The sequence below is a fragment of the Monomorium pharaonis genome, chromosome 7 (genome assembly GCF_013373865.1).
Source record: "Monomorium pharaonis isolate MP-MQ-018 chromosome 7, ASM1337386v2, whole genome shotgun sequence".
NCBI classification, from domain to species: Eukaryota; Metazoa; Arthropoda; class Insecta; order Hymenoptera; family Formicidae; genus Monomorium; species Monomorium pharaonis.
The window spans coordinates 20,177,792-20,197,890 of record NC_050473.1 but is presented as its reverse complement, the minus strand read 5'-3'; the positions used below and the strand labels follow the sequence as shown (position 1 = coordinate 20,197,890).

At 31.2% G+C, this 20,099-nt stretch overlaps 1 protein-coding gene across 5 annotated transcripts in view; it reads right to left on the bottom strand.

Annotated features, from left to right (window-relative positions):
- The window catches only part of LOC105834973 (neurexin-1), a 421,734-nt gene that overhangs the window by 177,192 nt on the left and 224,443 nt on the right, over nt 1-20,099 (bottom strand). For 3 of the 5 annotated variants that reach the window (XM_036290354.1, XM_036290356.1, XM_036290357.1), the window contains one exon: nt 13,139-13,210. The exons of the other annotated variants lie outside the window; for them this stretch is intronic. In XM_036290354.1, the coding sequence (XP_036146247.1) occupies nt 13,139-13,210 (72 nt within the window). The remainder of the gene's footprint in view (nt 1-13,138; nt 13,211-20,099) is intronic. 5 annotated transcript variants of the gene reach the window in all.

Below are 20,099 nucleotides of genomic sequence, written 5' to 3'. Positions count from 1 at the left end.
TTTTTATGAAAATGTCGAATAACATAATGGATATATGTAATGAATGACTATTAGATATAAGTTAGATAGTAGCAATCGGATAATAGAATAGTGCAGATGCATTTGTGTGCTATGCACACATTGCTTCCCAACTATAAAGCTTCTGTACGACGGCGTAAATTTCACGATAGCAAGCTAAACAAAGAATACAAGAGCTAAACACTTGTAATGTGATATGCTATACTCCATCCTTTATTATCCTTCTACACTTACATATCACCCAAATAACCATTACATTCTTTACACTTCCTACGTTACTTACTACATTGAGAAATTGATTCAACTCATTCTTTCATTAATACTAACGATAAGAAAAAATCAGAATACAATACTATAGCATTTGAAATTTCTCAAGCTAAATTTTCAACACAAGAATAAATGGCCAAGAAGAACTTCAAAAATATAAGTTTAGCAAAAATAATTATTAAAATAAAAAGTTTTTCCTGTTAATTAGATTCGCCATTTTTAATTTCTAAAATTTAAATTCATAATTGTCAGTCTGAAAAAAAATAAATACAAACGTTAATAAAAAATTGTAGAAAAAAAATGTGCTCCTGTAAGGAGTGTCAAGCTATTGTTTAATTATGTGTGAGCAGGGTATTTATTTAAAAAAAAAGACATCGATAATATAAACATCTATAAGAAAATATAGAAATAAAGTTGAGTTCACATCTGGAGAAAAGAGAATGCTGATACAACATCCTATAAACTTACACCAAGGAAAGATCAAAGTTTACAAAACGACAACGAAGTAACACACAAAGAGCGGCCGTCACTTCTCTTTCGCAATTAAGGCCGGAAACAACGCCCGTATGAAGAAGCCTCTATTGTAAGGGAGGTTATAATTAAATGAGGCGCCATGCGAGATATTCGCAATCTAAAGAGTCGTCGGAGAAACGGGCTAGCTACTTTCCCCCGCTTTCCTTTTTTCTATACCTTTCCTTTTTTTTTAGCTTGAACACCGTGCGCGGTAATTAGGCCACTCGTATGGACCATCTATGGAACAAAGAACGACCGGCAATATTTTCCGACCGAAACAGAAATGGACAAAGGATTTCATCCGTCGCCGTTAATCAACGTCCGATGAGACGGCCATGGCTCAACTAGATACCCCGCCGCGCCATGCTTTTTTTTAAATACTTGCTCCACGTAATACGTGCATTTAAATTCAAAGATAAACGGCACGTCCGTTTCGAAGCACGAAGCGGAACCTGAAATGAGCGTGATATCGACGTTCCTTAATTCGCAATTCTTCTACCCCCTGTTCTTGTTAGAAATGCTAAAAACAGTAGTTCGTTATTTTTAAGTTGTAAAAGAAATCTACTCAGTAACAAACATTCTGCATAACACATTAGATTGATTCAAAGTTATACGAACATCGTTTTCCATTAGTTGATGAATCTTCGCAGATAACACTTTTAATTTTGATCATGTGTTGACACCTGCTCCATTGAATATTTATGCAGTTCTGAAATAAGTTCGCTTTTATGGAACAATTGAAAAGGTCAATTTCAATAGAAAAACGCTCTTTTGTGCTCTATTTATAACTACAAGTTTTATAGAATCTTTTGCACAAAGCATTAGAACCGTACACGCTTGAGAAAACTGCCATACACAGTAGAGAATATGTATAATTTTTGAAAAAATTGTACTTTGTAATTTATATACGTTGAATTGTAATTTTTTATAACGCAAATTAAACAAGAAAATAAACGATAAAATATTGTATTGTTTGTAATACTGAATAGGATTCAAATACATCCAGGCTTTCCTGACTGCTCTGTGACATCACACTGCAATATATAAACGACTTTTATTCATTTAAAGATTAATTATTTTAAAAATGACCAAAGAAAACACGTACAAAACAGGTTTTGTATAAAAGTACAACCTTTGTATAAAAGTACAACAATTACAACTCCATATAAATTTCTTTTATGATCTTCAAGCTAAAAACGTAAGAAAAAAGCCGTTTAAAAGTGATAATTGTGCTGATGAATGAATAAAGAAAATGCAATTATTTTTGTTGTTAAGATCTTTTTTGTATACTATATAATATAGGTTTTTTATGCTTTAATTATAACGTTTATAAAAATAATAACAACGTATATATTCTTGTAAAAATATTTCGTAAAATATTCTTGTAAAATACTCCTAAAATCATTGACAGTCAAATATGCAAGTATGTAATTCTAAATCATAAGTATGCTTATTTTTGCTAAATTCGTTCAATCAGCTTTAATAAATTCTGGATTTAATTTGCTTAACATTTTATTTTGAGATTATTAAAGATTATTGTACATTTTTAATTAATTTTTAATTAATTTGCTTTAATATCTCTACGTAAACAAATAAAAGAAATTATTATTCTGCACAAACAATCGCGGTGACATGAAAGCTGATAATATATTACTTATTTGTATATTTTATTTTCATATAAACATATATTAATGATTTAGTACAAAAAGTAAGAACGATCGTATCACAATGATGAAATATTAAGCAAATGGTTAAAACTAGTGCAATGTGACGTCACGTATTTATTAAACGTTCAAAATTGTTTTCTCAAAAAGTTTTAAATATTCTTAAACTTTAATTTTGTAATACTTATCTATTAATAAAAGTTATAATTTTAGTGTACATAAATTTATAATAATGTATTTTTACATTTTAAACAAAAATTTAATATTTGTTTTCTTGTAAATTCTATTAGATGAAGTCTTATAAATACTAAGAGAAAAGTATACTTGATACTTGTAATTATAATTGGATAATAAAATAATTATAATTAGGAGTTTCATTCTTATATTAGTTATTAATGCTTAGTTATTATTACCTCTTATAATGTTAGTAATAATAGCTTTATGTTTATAATTCTACTAACTATTAAAAAATTTTATTGTAAATTATAATAATTTTAAATATTAAAGAAGTAAAATATAAAAACATGGTAAATATTTTTATGTAGTAAATGCAATAAGTAAAGTTAGGGTTTATTATTTATGTAATAATATAATAATAATTAATAACTATAATTTGTACATTTAAAACAAATATATATTTGACACCAAAAATAATTATAAATTATAGTTGTATTATATTAATTTTAACATTTTTTCTCTTAATAAAGAATTACGATTAAAAGTACACTGAGATCGATTCCAGTATTATCTTCCAAAATCAAAGCTAGAAAATAAATTAAGAAAGCGTTTATTCAGTCAAAATTTGTAAAATGAGAAAATTTTTTTTTTTTTTATTTAAAATTTTCGATTTTCAGTTACACGAGACAAAATCAAACAGGAACTCAATTCAATAACAAACAACTTTTTTTTGAGTTGCAGAACAGTATTTTTGATGGAGTTATTTCTCAGCAGTTAGACAATAAATCACTGATAACGCAGAGAACTGTTGTTTTCTATTAAAAAAAAATGTTCACTATTATTCTGAAATCATAACATCTTATATTAAAAATTGTAGAAGCTAAAAAAAATAAAAATACTCACGGAAACAAAAATAAACCTAATATTTCAACTGCGAAAGAACACGAGTGGATGAAAGAATGTGAGAGGAATGCATAGGAAAGAATAAATAATAAGTCTCGTAACCGAGAATTTTCGGTTGGGCTTTCCATCCAGGGAAATTAGCCCCGCTGTTATGAAACTCCAATTACACTTCCTACCTTCAGTATGTGCACGAAATTCACGTATTCCCCAGTCACCCGAATTTTACTCCAGCAGAGAAGAATTGAGCAGAATAAACAAGAGTATATTTTCTTTGTTTAAGTATTATAAATGACCGAACAGCGACATTAAAACAATTAATATAATAATATTTAATTCCGATCTGAAATGTGTTGCTAAAATACTTCGAACGTTACGCGCGTGCATCGGTATAGAGATTCCGATTGGAGGTCTGAAATACCGAAAGTCCGCGAGATTGATACTGCCCGCAGAAGCATCCACACGCAAACGGAAAAACTTTTTCCAATTTCACCTTTGGGAACGAACTCGGTAACTCGCCGCGAGACTCGAGACGGTTATCTTGAGCCTGGAAAACTTCTTCCGCAATACGACGAAGAAAACAGGTCCTATGCATGATTTTCCTTCGCACGTGTGGAAATCCAACGTAAGAACGAAATAAAACATACGTGTAGTTTTAGTAGACACCGGCGCGCACTTCTTTGCAAAGTTAATATCGGTACAATCCGCGGCTAACATCCCAATTATTACGTCAAATATCAAATATCATATGCAGCCTGTATTTTTTAGGCGATACATTCTATATATCTTCATTAAGAAAAAAATGCGATATTTGTGACTGTATAATTGCATAGTAAAATATGATTTTTATAGGAATTATTACTATAATATTGATAATAACAACACAGGACCATTGTCCGGATCAGGTATTTCTTATGGATTTTAAGTCGCTGAAACTGAATCCGAAGCCAGTTTAATCCCGTCAGGTTTTTTATTTATTAGAGAAAAAAACATCAAAATTAGGAATAAAACACCAAGTAACAGATCGCAATCACCTGAAACACTGCTCGTTTATTCACTTATGAACCCATAGCCCCTGAACTTATAAGCCCACTAATCCATTTAGGTGATTGCGACCTGTTATTTTTATCTCTGATTTTGGTGTATTTTCTCAAATAAATAAAAATTCTGACGTGATAGGGTTAAATGGGCTTCGGTTTCAGCGACTTAAAATTCATAAGAAATAAATACCTAATCTAGTCTGGATAAACTTCCAAAAAAATTTTGTGGTATAATCATAGCGATGTTTATAGTAATGCTTATAGTATTTATAGTTGTTTTAAAGTTACTACATTAAAATCTCCATTTTGGTTATGGCAATAATAAGTTACATAGATCAATATTATAATTATGGAAGCCTTAATATAGAACCTAAACAAATTATAATTTATATTATTGAATAACTAAAAAAATATAGTTGGGTTCAAAGAATGGTACCATAAATTATAGTAATATTATGATTACTAATAATCATTTTTTCTTTAGATATTCGAGTTACTTTTCTGCGTGGAATTCATTTCTCCTTAGTTCGACAACGGACCCCCGTGGTCGATGCAACGTACGAAAACGTGGAATCTCATTCACTTTAACGCTTCCGCATCAATATTCGATGTGCCGCATAACAACTTCTGCAGTAATATCGTCTGAATAACAATGAATATTTCAGGTGAAACACGTTGTTGACGTTCCGCGCAAATACTTAGGAATTAGGCAAGCTTGCAATTATTAATTCGTAGCTCGCGGAGTAGAAGGAGTAGAGAGAGAAAGAGAGAGAGAGAGAGAGAGAGAGAGAGAGAGAGAGAGAGAGAGAAAGAGAAGAAGAGAGAGAACGCGCGCGCAAAGTTACAAAGCTCGATGACGGCAAAAAGATCCATGACGCTGGCGAAATATAACTGCGGTAAATCTCCTTCAAGTTTCATGGCAATCTTCCTAAATTTTTTCCTTTTACCCCTTTCCCCCGCCCCTCCGAACCCTGAAGAATCGAAGAGATCGATCTCGAGTGGCTCGTTCTCGGGTGCCATATCTACGGGACTCTTCTTCGGGCACTTCTTACGCTCTTCCGCCGTGCCGGAGAATATCTCTCCGAACAACAATTCCGAAGAGCGCGGCGGAGTACGGTACTTTTCTCTGGTATTCTCTCTCTCTCTCTCTCTCTCTCTCTCTCTCTCTCTCTCCCCCTCTCTCCCCCTCTCTCATTTGTTCATTCTGCGACTTTTTACCGTTTTCTCGCTTTCAACAAGTTTCCCGAGGACACACGTTACCGTCGAAAGCGACTTTCAAGCGATGATCATCCTTAACAAACCAACTGCCTCGGAACGCGATCACTTTATGATCGATAGTGTCGCTTTATTAACTCGCCAAATTTGAGCGTTACAATAATATTAAAACAATTCCTGCAATTTGCATAATTATATAAATTATCGATTGTACGATTATCAGGTGATATATGTATATATATACATATAAATTAACGGTAAACACCAAATGATATCCGTGTATTTTCTGAACGGAAATGAGCAAGCGGCGTATAATTGTAGTCATATAAATTTTGATAGCAGCATTTAAATAAATGTCCTCAAGGCATTATATCGCAAGGGATATTTCGAATATCACTTCTTCAGTTATAATAAATTGTATCGATTGTATGACGATCAACGTGTCACGATAAAACATTCGCTAATATTTGTATTGGCTGCATATTGTATCAAGTTACCAAAAATAATGCCCATGCACCAAAATGCACAGTGTTTGCCGTTATCTATATAAAATTATCTAAATAATTATCTATTATAAATAAAAAAACAACTTTACTTTACTTTTATTTAATTAGTAGATTAGTAGAATCTATATATTACCTCAATTTTTATCTTAGAAACTTTTTTTTCAAATTATCTAAGTTAATGTAAACAACAAATATTAAGTATTATCCTTAGCTTCAAATTACATTTATATCCTAATAAGAGAGAAGTTTTCCAAATCTCTCCAAATAAAAAAAGAAACATTTTTGAAACGTCAGATTAAATTGTTTGAAGATATCTTGTGTGTGTGTGTGTGTGTATCTGTATGATTAAGAAAGAATATATAAATGTACTGTTTTCATATCCTAATTTTTACATTCTAAATTGTGTTTTGCTTAACAGCAATATTATCTTAAAATTATCTCAATAAAATAATATATAATTGTATCTTTAATTTATATAAATTTACTTTTGAATTATCGTTATCTTATCTAAGATACGTTCACATATAATTCATCTTACCTTTATTTAGATAATTTTAGATGTTCTAAGCGCAATACACTGTGCATACATTACGTCCCGTTCACGGATGCGTAGGTTTGATCACGAATCTCGTTACATCTCGAGATTCCTTGAGAATTATGCGGAAACTGGATATCCCATCCGACCGAAGTAGCCGCGCCGAGAAATTCATCTCCAGCTAGTCTGCTGCACAAAGTGGCTCTTCGTCGAGGATATTTCATCCTGAAACTGGCTACACCCTCCAATCACCCTTCTGTCTGCCCGCTACGCCTCGCCTTTTCCGCGAAACTCTCGACCAAGCAGACGATCAATTAGAAAAGTTAAATTACTTTCTGAAATAAATTATTTACTAATCCGCGGGTGACGCCCTTTCGTGTGCGTCCGTTCCATTTTACGGCTCACCGATTCTCTCGAATTCTCGCGTCTGTCAGTAAATGTCAATTATGATTGTGCGAGGTTTTATTGTGAGTAAATCGTCGATTAGCGTTTCCTGTGAATTTTACTTTGACCGTTTTAAAGTATTTGGGAGAGGAATTTTTTCTTCCAGCGATTGAAAGGGAAATCGTAAAAGTTTATATTATAAAATTAACAAAATTACACTTTAATATAATGAACTATACATTTATTATGTTAAAAGCTCCGATTGAAATTCTCATGTTAATTCATCACTTAAGTTATCGTTACCTTTGACTCTTGCTCGTAGCTTGTTAAAAAAAAAAGATTTTAAAAAAAGGTTTTCAGGATTGATAAAGGAGAAAAACGCATCCGGCGGGTAGTCCGAAAAGGTAAATAGACAACCTGTTGTGCAGGCAGGTCGTGTCCACGTGGGAGTACCTGCCAGCCATCTGATTGCGTTACACGACCCATGAGGATTTCCAGCGAATGGAAATGTGTCAGCGTGCAGGCAATATCGGGAGCTATCGGATAACATGTCGGAACGTCTCCTTCTTGGCGAACCGATTCTGACGGATTAAGGTCGCCTGGTATACATATACGCGCTGACTGGCTGATTAGTTTCCCCAACTACGTCAAGGTAGTTGGCCTCGCTTGGCATGCCCATCTAAACTAATCGTCGCGCTCGTCCGATTATATGTCGAGTTATTTTGTCCCAGTCGTGTACATTGCGAAGTCAATGATGTCGGACTAGTTATAATAACATGTCTTTCTCATCGTAAGTATATCCATTACATGTAGTTCAATTCACCTCAGAGCTATTTCACAATAAGGCAATACAGAAGCATCATACGTGGCATTTACTTAAATTTTGTAAAAGAAGTCTCAAATTTTTCGGATTTCCTAAGAATTTTACCCAACTTTCCAGGTAAGAATAAAGAATTTTATAATGCTGCTTAAAAATAAATTTATTTTGTAAAAAAATAATATAAACTAAACAGCTCACAACAATCGATCCAGAATGCACAGATCTAACTCATTAAAAGTGCAAAATTCCAAAAATAATTAAATATACTAAAGCTAATATAGAACAATGTACACTGAAAAAATTACATAAATAACATTTGTAAAATTATACAATTTATAGTGGAAATATATCAATTTTTTAAATATTTTTATTTTTAATTGTGCAAATATAACTTTTTGTTTAATATAAAGATATATTTGCACAATAATAAATTAAAATACTAAAAAATTTTACATATTTTATATCAATTGTGTAAGTTTTACATGTATTATTTATGTAATTTTACATATTTTTTCTACAGTGTTAATACCATTAATTTTTTAATAAAAATTGGCAAATTACACAAACTATACTATATTTATCGCTAATCAATTATCGACATTATTAAAGAAAAATAATAAAAGAAATCCCCTTTGTCAGAAAGAGAAAGTCAAAATTTAAATTTTAAAGTAAAAGATTTCTCGAATACTAATAATATTGGGTAAAAAGAAAATTCCAGGTTCTTCCAACATATTAAACTCCTCTTTTTAATTACAAATTAAATTACCGAATCATTCGAATCGCTCGTGGACGGAGCGATTCGGACGGCAATTAAAGGTAACTGATCAAAATGACGTGCGCGGAATGCAAACAATGTTACTTTGATATAACGTGTACTAATTTGTAACGATACTCGGGACATGTATGCGATTGGTGGTCCAATTATTCGCTATTTTAAACGTTACGTATGACAGTGTTTGTATATATTAATTCACGTTCTGTGTTTGTCTGTCAAGCTTCGAGCAGCTATCCAGAGTTCAGAAACCGCAAGCTGCTTCCTACAAGCTACTCCCCGAGTCTGATGCGCGAAACGTTATAGCCCGGCTTACAACCGCAGTAACTGTGTCGTACTCCGTAACACGGAGGCTTTGTTAAAAGTCAAGTGTTTACGCTCGGGGCTCGTATCTCGCCTCAAAAGATCGATTAAATGATCTCTCACCTGCAAGCTCCATCGACGATGAAGAGCAGGTCCACGCGAGCGGATCAAGAATCCTGAAATACATTGTAGACAACTCGAGAAGAACGGTGGAGGGAAAGAAACGGAGCTTTCTCTAAAACTTAGGAGGAGAAGGTATTTCTTTTTATCATTCAAGTATTAGCTGAGAGAAGTAGAAATTCAAGTACCGTACAAGTGTTGAAATACCGTACAAGTGTACGGTATTTCAACATAAACCATGACAAAATGTGACAGAATTACAGGTAACTTTGATATAAAAATAATTAGATATAAAAATACAAAATTTGTTAGAAATAATCAGTTTAATAAATTTGGACTTATTTAGTGCAATCAAATTTGTCGCAGAAAAAATAAAAAGAACTAAAAATATGAAGAATATGAAAAATATGAAGAAAGTCAACTGTATTGATTTTTTAATAAAACAAATAAATAAATAAATAATGTTCGACTCAAGTATTAAATTTTAAAATAATAATTCGTCCGAAATTCTAGATTAAGTTTGATATAAAAAAATGTGTACAATATAATCTCGTAAGTTAAAAAAGAAAGAGAGGGAAGGTATGGGTCAGAGAAGATGAATACCCTGAGGGTTGTTGCTGGAATGAGAAGGGGCGAAGGAACTTTTGGCATGAAGTAATTGAAAAATATATATTCAAAGTTATTTCAAGTGTTTTTCTTACCCAGAGCCCCACCGTGTTGCAGCTGCGCAAGAGTTACGATATTGGTGTCGTGGTTAGTGTGCGCGGCATACATATACGTCGAGGCTTAATAGACGAGAATTTAGGGGGCGATCTTACTCGCGGGGGATGGGCGAAACAAAGTGGGACGTGTATACGTTCGTGTTACGTATGTGTATCGTGTATGTTGCGTGTCGGCATCGTGTGAAACGACTGTGAGACGGGCTGAGACTGATTCTGGAATTGATTATCGATTGTGGCGTATTTCGATCGATATTTGAAACATCTCTCTCTCTCACACACACACACATACACACACACACACACACACACACACATCCTATTTTTCCTTCTCTCTTTCTCTCTCGCTATCTCTCTCTTTCTTTTCGCATCTTTTTGACATTATATTATCGATAATATAACGCGCTTTTCCCATTGTTGCCGAGTAATGCTGATACAGTGACATATTAATACTGACACATTTGCGTGATTTAGAAGCAGATTTGAAGTTTCCAAGCAGTGTTATTATGCGATAGATAAACTCCATATTCTTGTGAGTGGTTTTAGTTTAATTAATATTTCAATAATTTTAGTATTCATTTATGCTCTAATAATCGATAATTAATATATGTATCAAGCCCTTTGTCTATATGCTCGGTCAATACAATTTTTATTACAGAGCATTTTTATCTCACGACTACAAACAATAAAAAAGAATTATCTACATGTTTGTACTTAATAAGCAAATGAATAATTTTCGTTATAATTACATTATTTATTATCATAACACATTAATTTTATTAAATTTTGTTACACAGTGTAATGAAAATTATACGCGTTATAATTAAAAGTGGGTCGAATACATGTGGACAACTTTTTTGTATAACTACTTATTTAAATTTCTCTTCTGAGAGAGATTGCGTTTTTAATGTATATCTAAACGCGAAAAATAATTTAATAAATTTTATAAATGCAAAGATTAATTTAATTGTGAACAAATGTAACATACTATAAAGTCTAATATTCTTTTAGTTTTTTTATATTTTTTAATATTTCATTTTATAAAAATTTTAAAAGATTAATGGAAACAAGTTTTATAAATTATAATCTGAAAATTAAAATAAGATATTAAATTTTATAATTCTTTTAATTAAAAAATCTCTCGATTCGATTCAATATCTGCTTTTTTGTATGTTTTTCGTGACATGACAAATATGTGTTTCAGCATGACCGGTAACAGTGGGGGCCAATCGACGTCGATCTGCTATTTCGTCCTGAAAATACAATTAGACGTAATTTTTGGCGTCAACATGCAGGCGGGTGCATTTCGTTCGTTCTCCTTTCCTCATGCAGCTTGGTGCTCGAGCTAAAGGCAATTGTCAGACGCTCATTGATCACTCATTCCGTGAGGCAGAGAGGATGATTCGATGAAATGATCCGTTATTCATTATCGATCGGTCAAAAATCAGAACGAGCTTTAATTTGTCAAAAGTTAATCGTATTCATCAAAGAAGCAGTTTGATTTTATTAATCGCTCTCACAGTCATTTCAAGATAAGTAGAAGTGGATTCGAATAGTGATCGCGACAACTAATTTATAAACTTGCGCGAAAGTTTTATATTTTTATAACAATCCATTTTATTAGAAAAAGAAGTAACGATATCTCTTGTTCTCGAATAACAACAAGAAATTTCGATCTATCTCAGATTGTATTATACGCGTACAAAAATATTAGATCGCGTTGATGATAGATGATGATGGTAAGAGGAGCGTAGATTGTTGCGTGCATGTGCAATGACCAGGTGTACCTATAGAGCTAGCTTAAGTGTCATGTGCGTATATTATCCACGCGTGAGCTATGTACATATTGTGGCTGACTTCCTAACCATTCTCAAGAAAGAGCTCATGAAAGAGATTTTCTCGATACGACTTGAAAGAAAAAGAAAAAAAATTATACGTTTCACAGAGTGATGTGTATTTAATACTCATTAATATCTTATTTGTATTATTAAATGCCATATCGTAACACACGATAGTGATTCAAGTAATCTCTCTCTCCGTTGTCGAAAAGATACTTAATACTTAAATTTATTTAAAAATGTGTCGTACCAATCATCCTTTTCATAAGCTGCATGTTTCTTTTTTGATAGGATTAAAGAGAAGAAAAAAGAGTATAGCAGACAGAAATAATAGGACGTAGGATGAGAGTCAGTCGTAAATAGGATAGATGCATTCGAATATTGAAACATTCGATCATTCGAATATTCTACGTGACCTTCCAGCATGAAATTATATGCACATGGAATTTACAACGTCCATATATTAAAAACTGAATTACTGTTCCGCATTTATTTAGGTATATTTTTTTGAACAGCAAATGACCGTAAACGCAGCAATAATGCATTGTAAAATTGTCCAAAGAAATTAATTAAACAATAATTTTTAATATTTGTCAAAAAGTTCTACACAATAATTACATATGCTTATTTCATTTAATTTCATTAATGTACCTGTCAATTTTTTTATATAAAACTATTACATTCTAAATTCAACGTGACTAAATTGAATGGCTCATAAAATCGTAATTAAGTATTAAAGATTTTTATTGTACGTAGCAGAATTATTACTCTTTCACTCGTACAAATATTTTTACAGTATTTTTGAACCGAGCAATATTTTCTACGTTTCTTCACAAGGAGAAAACACAGTTTTCTTGACAGAACAACCATTATTATCGTCGTAGAAAACAGCCAAGTCAGAAAGTATCGTGCGTTTGATATTTTCGTTTTATTTACGAATCAACAACATGTCACAATAACAAGAAATTCTCGTGATCTTATTAAAATGTGATATTGTATGTCTATATCTAGAGGATCTCGAGATACTTAAATTTTTATCTTTCGCTATTCAGTATCTATTTGAAAAATCGAATGCAGGAAGGAGAAAAGAGCAAGAGAAGAAGAAAAAGAATAGGAAGTGAAGAAGAAGAAGAAGAAGAAGAAGAAGAAGAAGAAGAAGAAGAAGAAGAAGAAGGTGCGTTCTGGTGACCACTCCTCTCTAAGAAGCTAAGTTCTCGCGTGAAAGTTAGCCAATTAGGTATATACAGGTGCGTATCCGGGCCAAACGAGAGCTCGCGAGCTGAGCTCTCAGCTTCATCTCTTTCACTTGCTGATTTTTTTTTTCAAGCTTTGGATATTGAGGCTTACCAGGTGGGACTCTGGGCTGGTGAAGGTGACCAAAGCGCCGTGGAGTCGCCTGTTTGCCGTTGCTCCGGCCTTCTTTAAAATGGCAGTCCAATAGCGTACGTTGGCCCAAGTTCGACCACGTGTGGGCGCACGAGGGTCAGCAACATCGAGAATCGATTTTAGAATGATCGGTGTCGCGCGACATATGCATTCATTGCGTGGTGCATGGGTTTCTAATCGTTGGTGCCAGTTGTGTCTTAGAAAAAACGCTAACGATCGTTTTCATTTACGCAACTAATTAACGCGACGTGCGTTTACGGGTCCAAAGCAGAAAATATAATGCGCTCGAAATCAGTCAGGTTCTCTTAATCAACGGCGATTATTAATGCTATAATTTGTTCCTGTTTAAAACGTTGTCCCAGCGTTTATAAAATAACAGCTGATTCAATATTTATGTGCAAAATGTAAGTGGAAAAAATCTGATTACACATACGCAAAGCATAAACTTTAATTTTCTTCTTTTCCATTTACATCGCAACGTTAGTTTCTCACGATGTGAGAAAGAAAATGTCGGAAAGGCAGAGTCGGAGAATGTATTTTGGCGTGAAGGACATTTTCAATATTTCGTTCTTTTCTACCAATTTGTCTCTTGCTGCGTTTCGGAATGAATTCCTCGTACGCCATTCGTTTTTCGGCACGAGGAAGGAAGTCAGGACGCGTGACAGACAGCGACGTTGACAATCGAGCTCGGAAATTTATTTTTGCCTAGACTTATGAGAGATATACTCGTAATTTCCTATATACCACACTCACAGAAAAGATTTCTGAACCTATAATGTTATTATTCTTTGATCTATCATAAAATAGAATTGATATAGCGCCAATCATATTTATTATTAAAGAAAGAATATGTATTTTTAAACGGAAAGTTCTTGAATCTAGAATAAAATAATTTTTGATACTATTTTAATAATTTTCTTAAAATAATTTAGTTTTGTGACAGTCTTATGATATTCTAGATTTAAGAATAGACCGATCTGAAGATAGAACTTTCTGATTTAATCCTAATCTTGTTTTATTTTTATACTACATAGGTTATAATCCTATCTAAAAAAAAATGCATGTAAAGTCGATTGCTTGCATTTCTCAAAATTTATTGTTGCAGTCGCTTTTCCGCGATACCGATTGGTTTTCTCGCTCTGCGCTTACTTCGCGAGAATAGCTGTCATTGCGATTGAATTGTGACAACTGTCAAATTTGTAGATGATTATCTTTATAATTATCGTTGTAATTTATTTTTAAAAAGTAAAAAATAAAAAGTTAAGTAGCACGCACAAAGCGTCTGTGATGTCTAGTAAGATTAAATATGTCAAGAATATTTTTTGTCTTGGTATCAGAAATCCTTTCTGAGAGCGCAATTCTCCTATACTCTCGCACGTGCGAATTAATTTTCAAGTCTATCCATTTTAAATGACACAAGATTCTTATCTCCTTGGCGAGTTATTAAATTCCCATGAAATCCCTATACAGCATAGAAAGATTGTAGAAATATATTATCTTAAAATTGCAACATTATTACAAAAATATTGCAAAATGTTGCGATATTGTTGCATCATTGTAGCAATGATAAAATGTCCTCCGTAACGAGTGTACGATGCAATATTGCAACGATACAATAAATTACAACGTTTCTGATAATATTTCAAGTACCATTAAATTGACACAAATAATTTCTAGGAATATTATATATGGAAGAGTTGTCGAAGGCCACCCAAATTATTTTTGGTTATGTGTACTTTACATTTAATATCACTTGGAATGCAAATAAACATTGGAAATTTGAGCTATTTAAGGCACTTAAACTTTTCATTAATAACAAATTAATGTTCTATCAAGTGTTCTGTAACATGCTCCAAAAGATACGATTTATATAGGAAACCGGTTGCCGTAACGTAAATTGTACCTACTTTAAAAGTATTGAATTTATGAATAAAAATAATTAACAATATAAAATTAATAAAAGAAATTATTAACTAATGCCTATTTTATTTATAATTTATCTTAAACAAAAGATTTAAAAATTTTAAAATTTAGCTGGACTCGACGGTGGTTCTTTTACCAAGAGTTTTAAGCTTTGAGCGTGTAAAATGAAGAATAATATCATTGTGATTATATCATGTACAGAAAGCGTCAATAATGTCTTCCTACACGAAATAAGCTGCATTCGGAGCCAGAAACAATTAGCGCATCTTATCTAACTATTCGTGCATCATGACTGTTAGTCTAAAAAGATATTATTTCCAAATGGTGTGCATGCACATTCTTAACAGCTTTAAATGCACTTTGCAAAATATTGCATTATGTAGTAAAAAGATAAATAATAATTTATGCTAATTTAGTATATATAATCTAAGCAGTATGTATTGTTTAAAAAATAAGTAGATTAAAATAATACAAGTTATAGAGAAATTTAATAAAAAATTTTTTATACCAAATATATATAAATATGTATATATGTAATTATACACAAAATGTCCATATATTTTTATATTAACTTATTTTTTGTAAAATTTTTATTTAGTAAAAAATAATAATAATTATACTGAAATGACGGATTAAAAAAATAATTTTTCTACTGTTCTGTTTTGTATATTATATTGCATGTGATATTTACCTGACCGTGATAATTTTTTTTAAATTTAATTTAAACGCATAATGATTATAATTTATAATATACAAATCAATGCAAAATTAAGAAGAACTGCAGAACAAAATAAAAATATTGTTGAATTAATTGACGAAAATCCTTTCAATGCTACCGCAACAGTTTTTGTCTCACCGTGCTTTCCGAAATTGGAAAATTATTATTACGTAAAACTGTTGCAGCAACATTGAAAGAATTTTCAACTAATTCAATAATATTGTTATCTTGTTGTGCTGTAGTTTGTTTTGGTCTTGCATTGTTTTTTCTGTAATTTTTTAGAAATTCCGGGTCTTTCGTTCAATATTTTGATATCCGTCTACTCACTGTGCGCTCACTACACCCTACCGTTTGAGCGATTTCATTTCTGTTTACTTCTGATTCATAGAGTCCGATAATTTTAGCAGCTATAAAAAAATAACAATAAAAAAACGAAAATAAAAATCCGTTATATTTATTTAATATTTTATATAATATATATAGAGAAAAATTATATTAATAATATAATAATTTATTATTATCAGTAAACTTGGAAAGGTATATAAAATCACGCAAGTAAATATTAACGCAAAAAGTTTGATCAGCTTTGATCGATTAAGGCATATTCTGTATGAGTTGATAATTTATTATTATATTTTTTTCTTACAGGTAAAAACTTTTTTATATATAAGTACTCTGCTTAAAATGTCTTATTCAATAATAATGTTTTGCATCCACGAGATTTTATTGTGAATTCTGCTTTGCAAAAATCTCGGATTAGATTATGGGCCAATACTTTTCAGTGCAATATTAAGAATTGAATCATGAAATCTTGTATGCTTCTGAATCTGATAACAATTAGCAGAAGAAGTGAATATTTTTAATGCGGGAATTTGCAATTATGGTATTTCAATGCCTCTTAAGTTCGTATCAGACTAACGATTGGGATTGAGATTGGATTGAAATCTAACCAATCAAAGCAAGTAAATTACGCAAAAGTTTTAAAAACTGTGTTCTAATTCGTCAAATTTCAATCCAATCTCAATCCCAACCGTTAGTCTGATACGGGGTTTATTGCGATTAAATGCGAAGAATTGTTTAGACTCTATTGAATCCTTTTGAATACAAGAGTTGTTATTTAATAGAATTTTATTGAATGCGATAAAATAAGAAGAAGATTTGAAATAAATTGAATTCTTTTTAAGCAGAATTTAGAAAATATTCAAACTGTCAATATTTTTTAATTCTTTTCAATTGGACGTTTTATGCAGGGTATATATAATTATATACAAAATATGTCCATATATGTTTATATGTTTTTTTTTTATTTGTTTGGTATAAAAAAATAATAGTCATACAGAAAAGACAAAGAATTAATTATAAAGAAAATTTTAGCATGGTTTCTTTCACAGAAAGTTAAACATGGGAATAATAAAAAAAATGCCTACGTATAATCCTATATATTTATATTTTAAGATTTAAGAATATATATGATCATACATAAGCAAATTTTTTTATTTTTCACATTTAACTTTTAGTAAAAAGAACAGTAGAAAAATTATCTTTTTAATCCGTCATGTCAGTATGATTATTATTATTTTATATTAAATAAAAATTTTACAGAAAATAAGTTAATATAGAAATATATGGACATTTTGTGTATAATTATATACATTTATATATATTTTGTATAAAAAATTTTTATTGGGTCTTTCTATAATTTGTATTATTTTAATCTTTATTTTAATCTAATAGTTATTTTTTTGACAATATATACTGCTTAGATTATATATATTAAATTAGCATAAATTATTATTTATCTTTTAACTACATGATGCAATATTTTGCAAAGTGCATTTAAAGCTGTTGAGAATGTGCGTGCACACCATTTGGAAATAATATCTTTTTAGACTAACAGTCATGATGCACGAATGTCTAGATGCGCCTAGTTGTTATTGGCTCCGAATGCGGCTTATTTCGTGTAGGAAGGCATTATGGACGCACATGGATATACAAGTATGTGTTCCTAAATTATACAATACAAGAATCCTTGTGGTGGTACGATTTAAGAAACTTGACCAATTTGATAAAAATAGCGATGTGATCTTTACTTAATAATTGTAAACTTGTAAATTGTAATTATAAATTTGTAAATTGTAATTATTTAATAATCGTAAATTTATGTATGCTATGAATGTAAAATATTTTACAATAAACTTCTTTTAGAAAACATAAAAATTCAATGTAAAACTGCATGATTATATTATTATCAGCTATATAAATTAAATAAAAATTTACATCAGTAATTGTACCTGATTTTCTAAAATGCTGCGTATCATGTGTAAAACAAGGTATAATCTATTAATTTTGTCTATATTACTCATTTCTTACATACATTGTTTTGGTTACTAAATATTATATTAAGTTAATCTATAAAATATTAAAAAAGTACGATTTAGGCAATTGGTGCGCATTCAGAAATATTTTAAAAAAGATGTTGCAACATTGCGCTGCAATATGCTACATTACTGCAAGCTGTATGAATGAGAAAAAACCGACTGTTTAACATATATTCCCATCTGAACTTTTAACTTCTTACTTTACGCAAAGCCGAATGCTAAATTCTAAATAAGTTGACTATTAAGTTGCCGTGAACGAATGAATTGCCGACGGAACAATGAAGTTTCATTCGCGAGAGGTATAAAAGTGAGTACGACTTTTAACAGTAGTTTAAGAAACGTCCGTTGTTGAGCACATCCCTGGCGAATAAATCCCTTGGAGAATTACCACGTAGCGTAACTTTCGTTCACGAAGTCTCGCAGGAAGAATTGACGCAGTAACCCTTGCGAATATAATTGCGCTCACTCTCCATCAAAAATATATGCACGTCATGAGATTTAAGTTAAAGTTTTGTCTTTATTTCTAATTAAATGGTAGAGCGATATGTCTAAAAAATAACTGACTTTGAAGCAATTGATGAAGCTATCATGAAAATTAAATTTGACGAAATCCTGGATAGAAGTGTAAAAATATGCGAAAAAAGTACGTAAAAAGAATATTGGAACGTCAGTTTTTATTCTTTTTTTTTTGCTTCTCTTTTTGTTAAAATAACGACAGAGCACAGAGTTTTCTTGTGTCTAGGTTGAAGAATAATTTGTTCAAAATTTTTACTACCACCGAAAGCACGGTAAGCACTTAGCCTCTTTCCAAGCAATCTTTTGTAGGACGAGCGCGCAACGAGCCGTCTCCGGAACGAAACGAGTGTAAGGCGCATCGTTAAACACGTCGCGGGGTATAATGCGTCACTTTAAGACGAGAATTATCTTTCGGGCGGTATAACGAGAGGAGTAAGTCGCTGAAAGTCCCTGTGGCAGGGGGAGGTTCGTGTCGGCACATCGTACCCGGGCATTAAGGTGCTTGTCATAAATATGAGGAGACACGCGTTCGTCTTGAATACTCGTAAAACTTCCGCAGCGAGCCGCAGAGTTCGTGCGGCAAAATGAGAGCGTCACGAAATTACGCGCGAGAGCAAGTAAATTTACCGAGCAGAAAACGAATAAGGCTTTATTCGTAAATAACGATGACTTTAACATGTAGCAATGCGACATAAGAGTACGGTAGGAAATTCGTACAACACAGAAAGACTGTAGAAACATTGTAGAAGTATTTCATTGCAAGATTGCAACATTGGAAAAAACGTTACAAAATGTTATTGCAATGTTTATTTTAATGTTTATGATAATTAGGATGTTTTTAACTTCAATTAGTATGTATCAGATATGTGTGAATATAAATGTTATAAATTAAAGTAATAAATAACTTTTTTTTAATGCATTATTAATAAAATTAGGTAAATTTATATTTGAAAATATTAAATATTTAGCAAAAACTAAAAAAGTTTAATATTTTTTTAAGATATTAATTTTAAAGTATAAATCCTTATTCGTATATCTATTATATGTTTAGACAAAAATTACCAAATTTATACAAAAAAAATATAAAATAATATTTTTGTTAAGATTAACTTGCAAAATTTTGTAAATAAAATGAAAGTTAAAAATTTATTGCTTTATATTCTTTAATGTTTATTTTTTTATCATTATTAATGTTATAGAAGAAAATAAATTTAAAATATTATGAAACAAATATGTAGTTCGCATATAAACTTTTAATGAGAACAAGTTTAGACATTTTTTTAATTTTCTTTTTTAAAGTAAATCTCCTAAATATTCATTAAAGTCTATAATTGTTTTTTATATTTATTATATGTCAAGAGAAAATTTATTAAATTTATATAAAGAA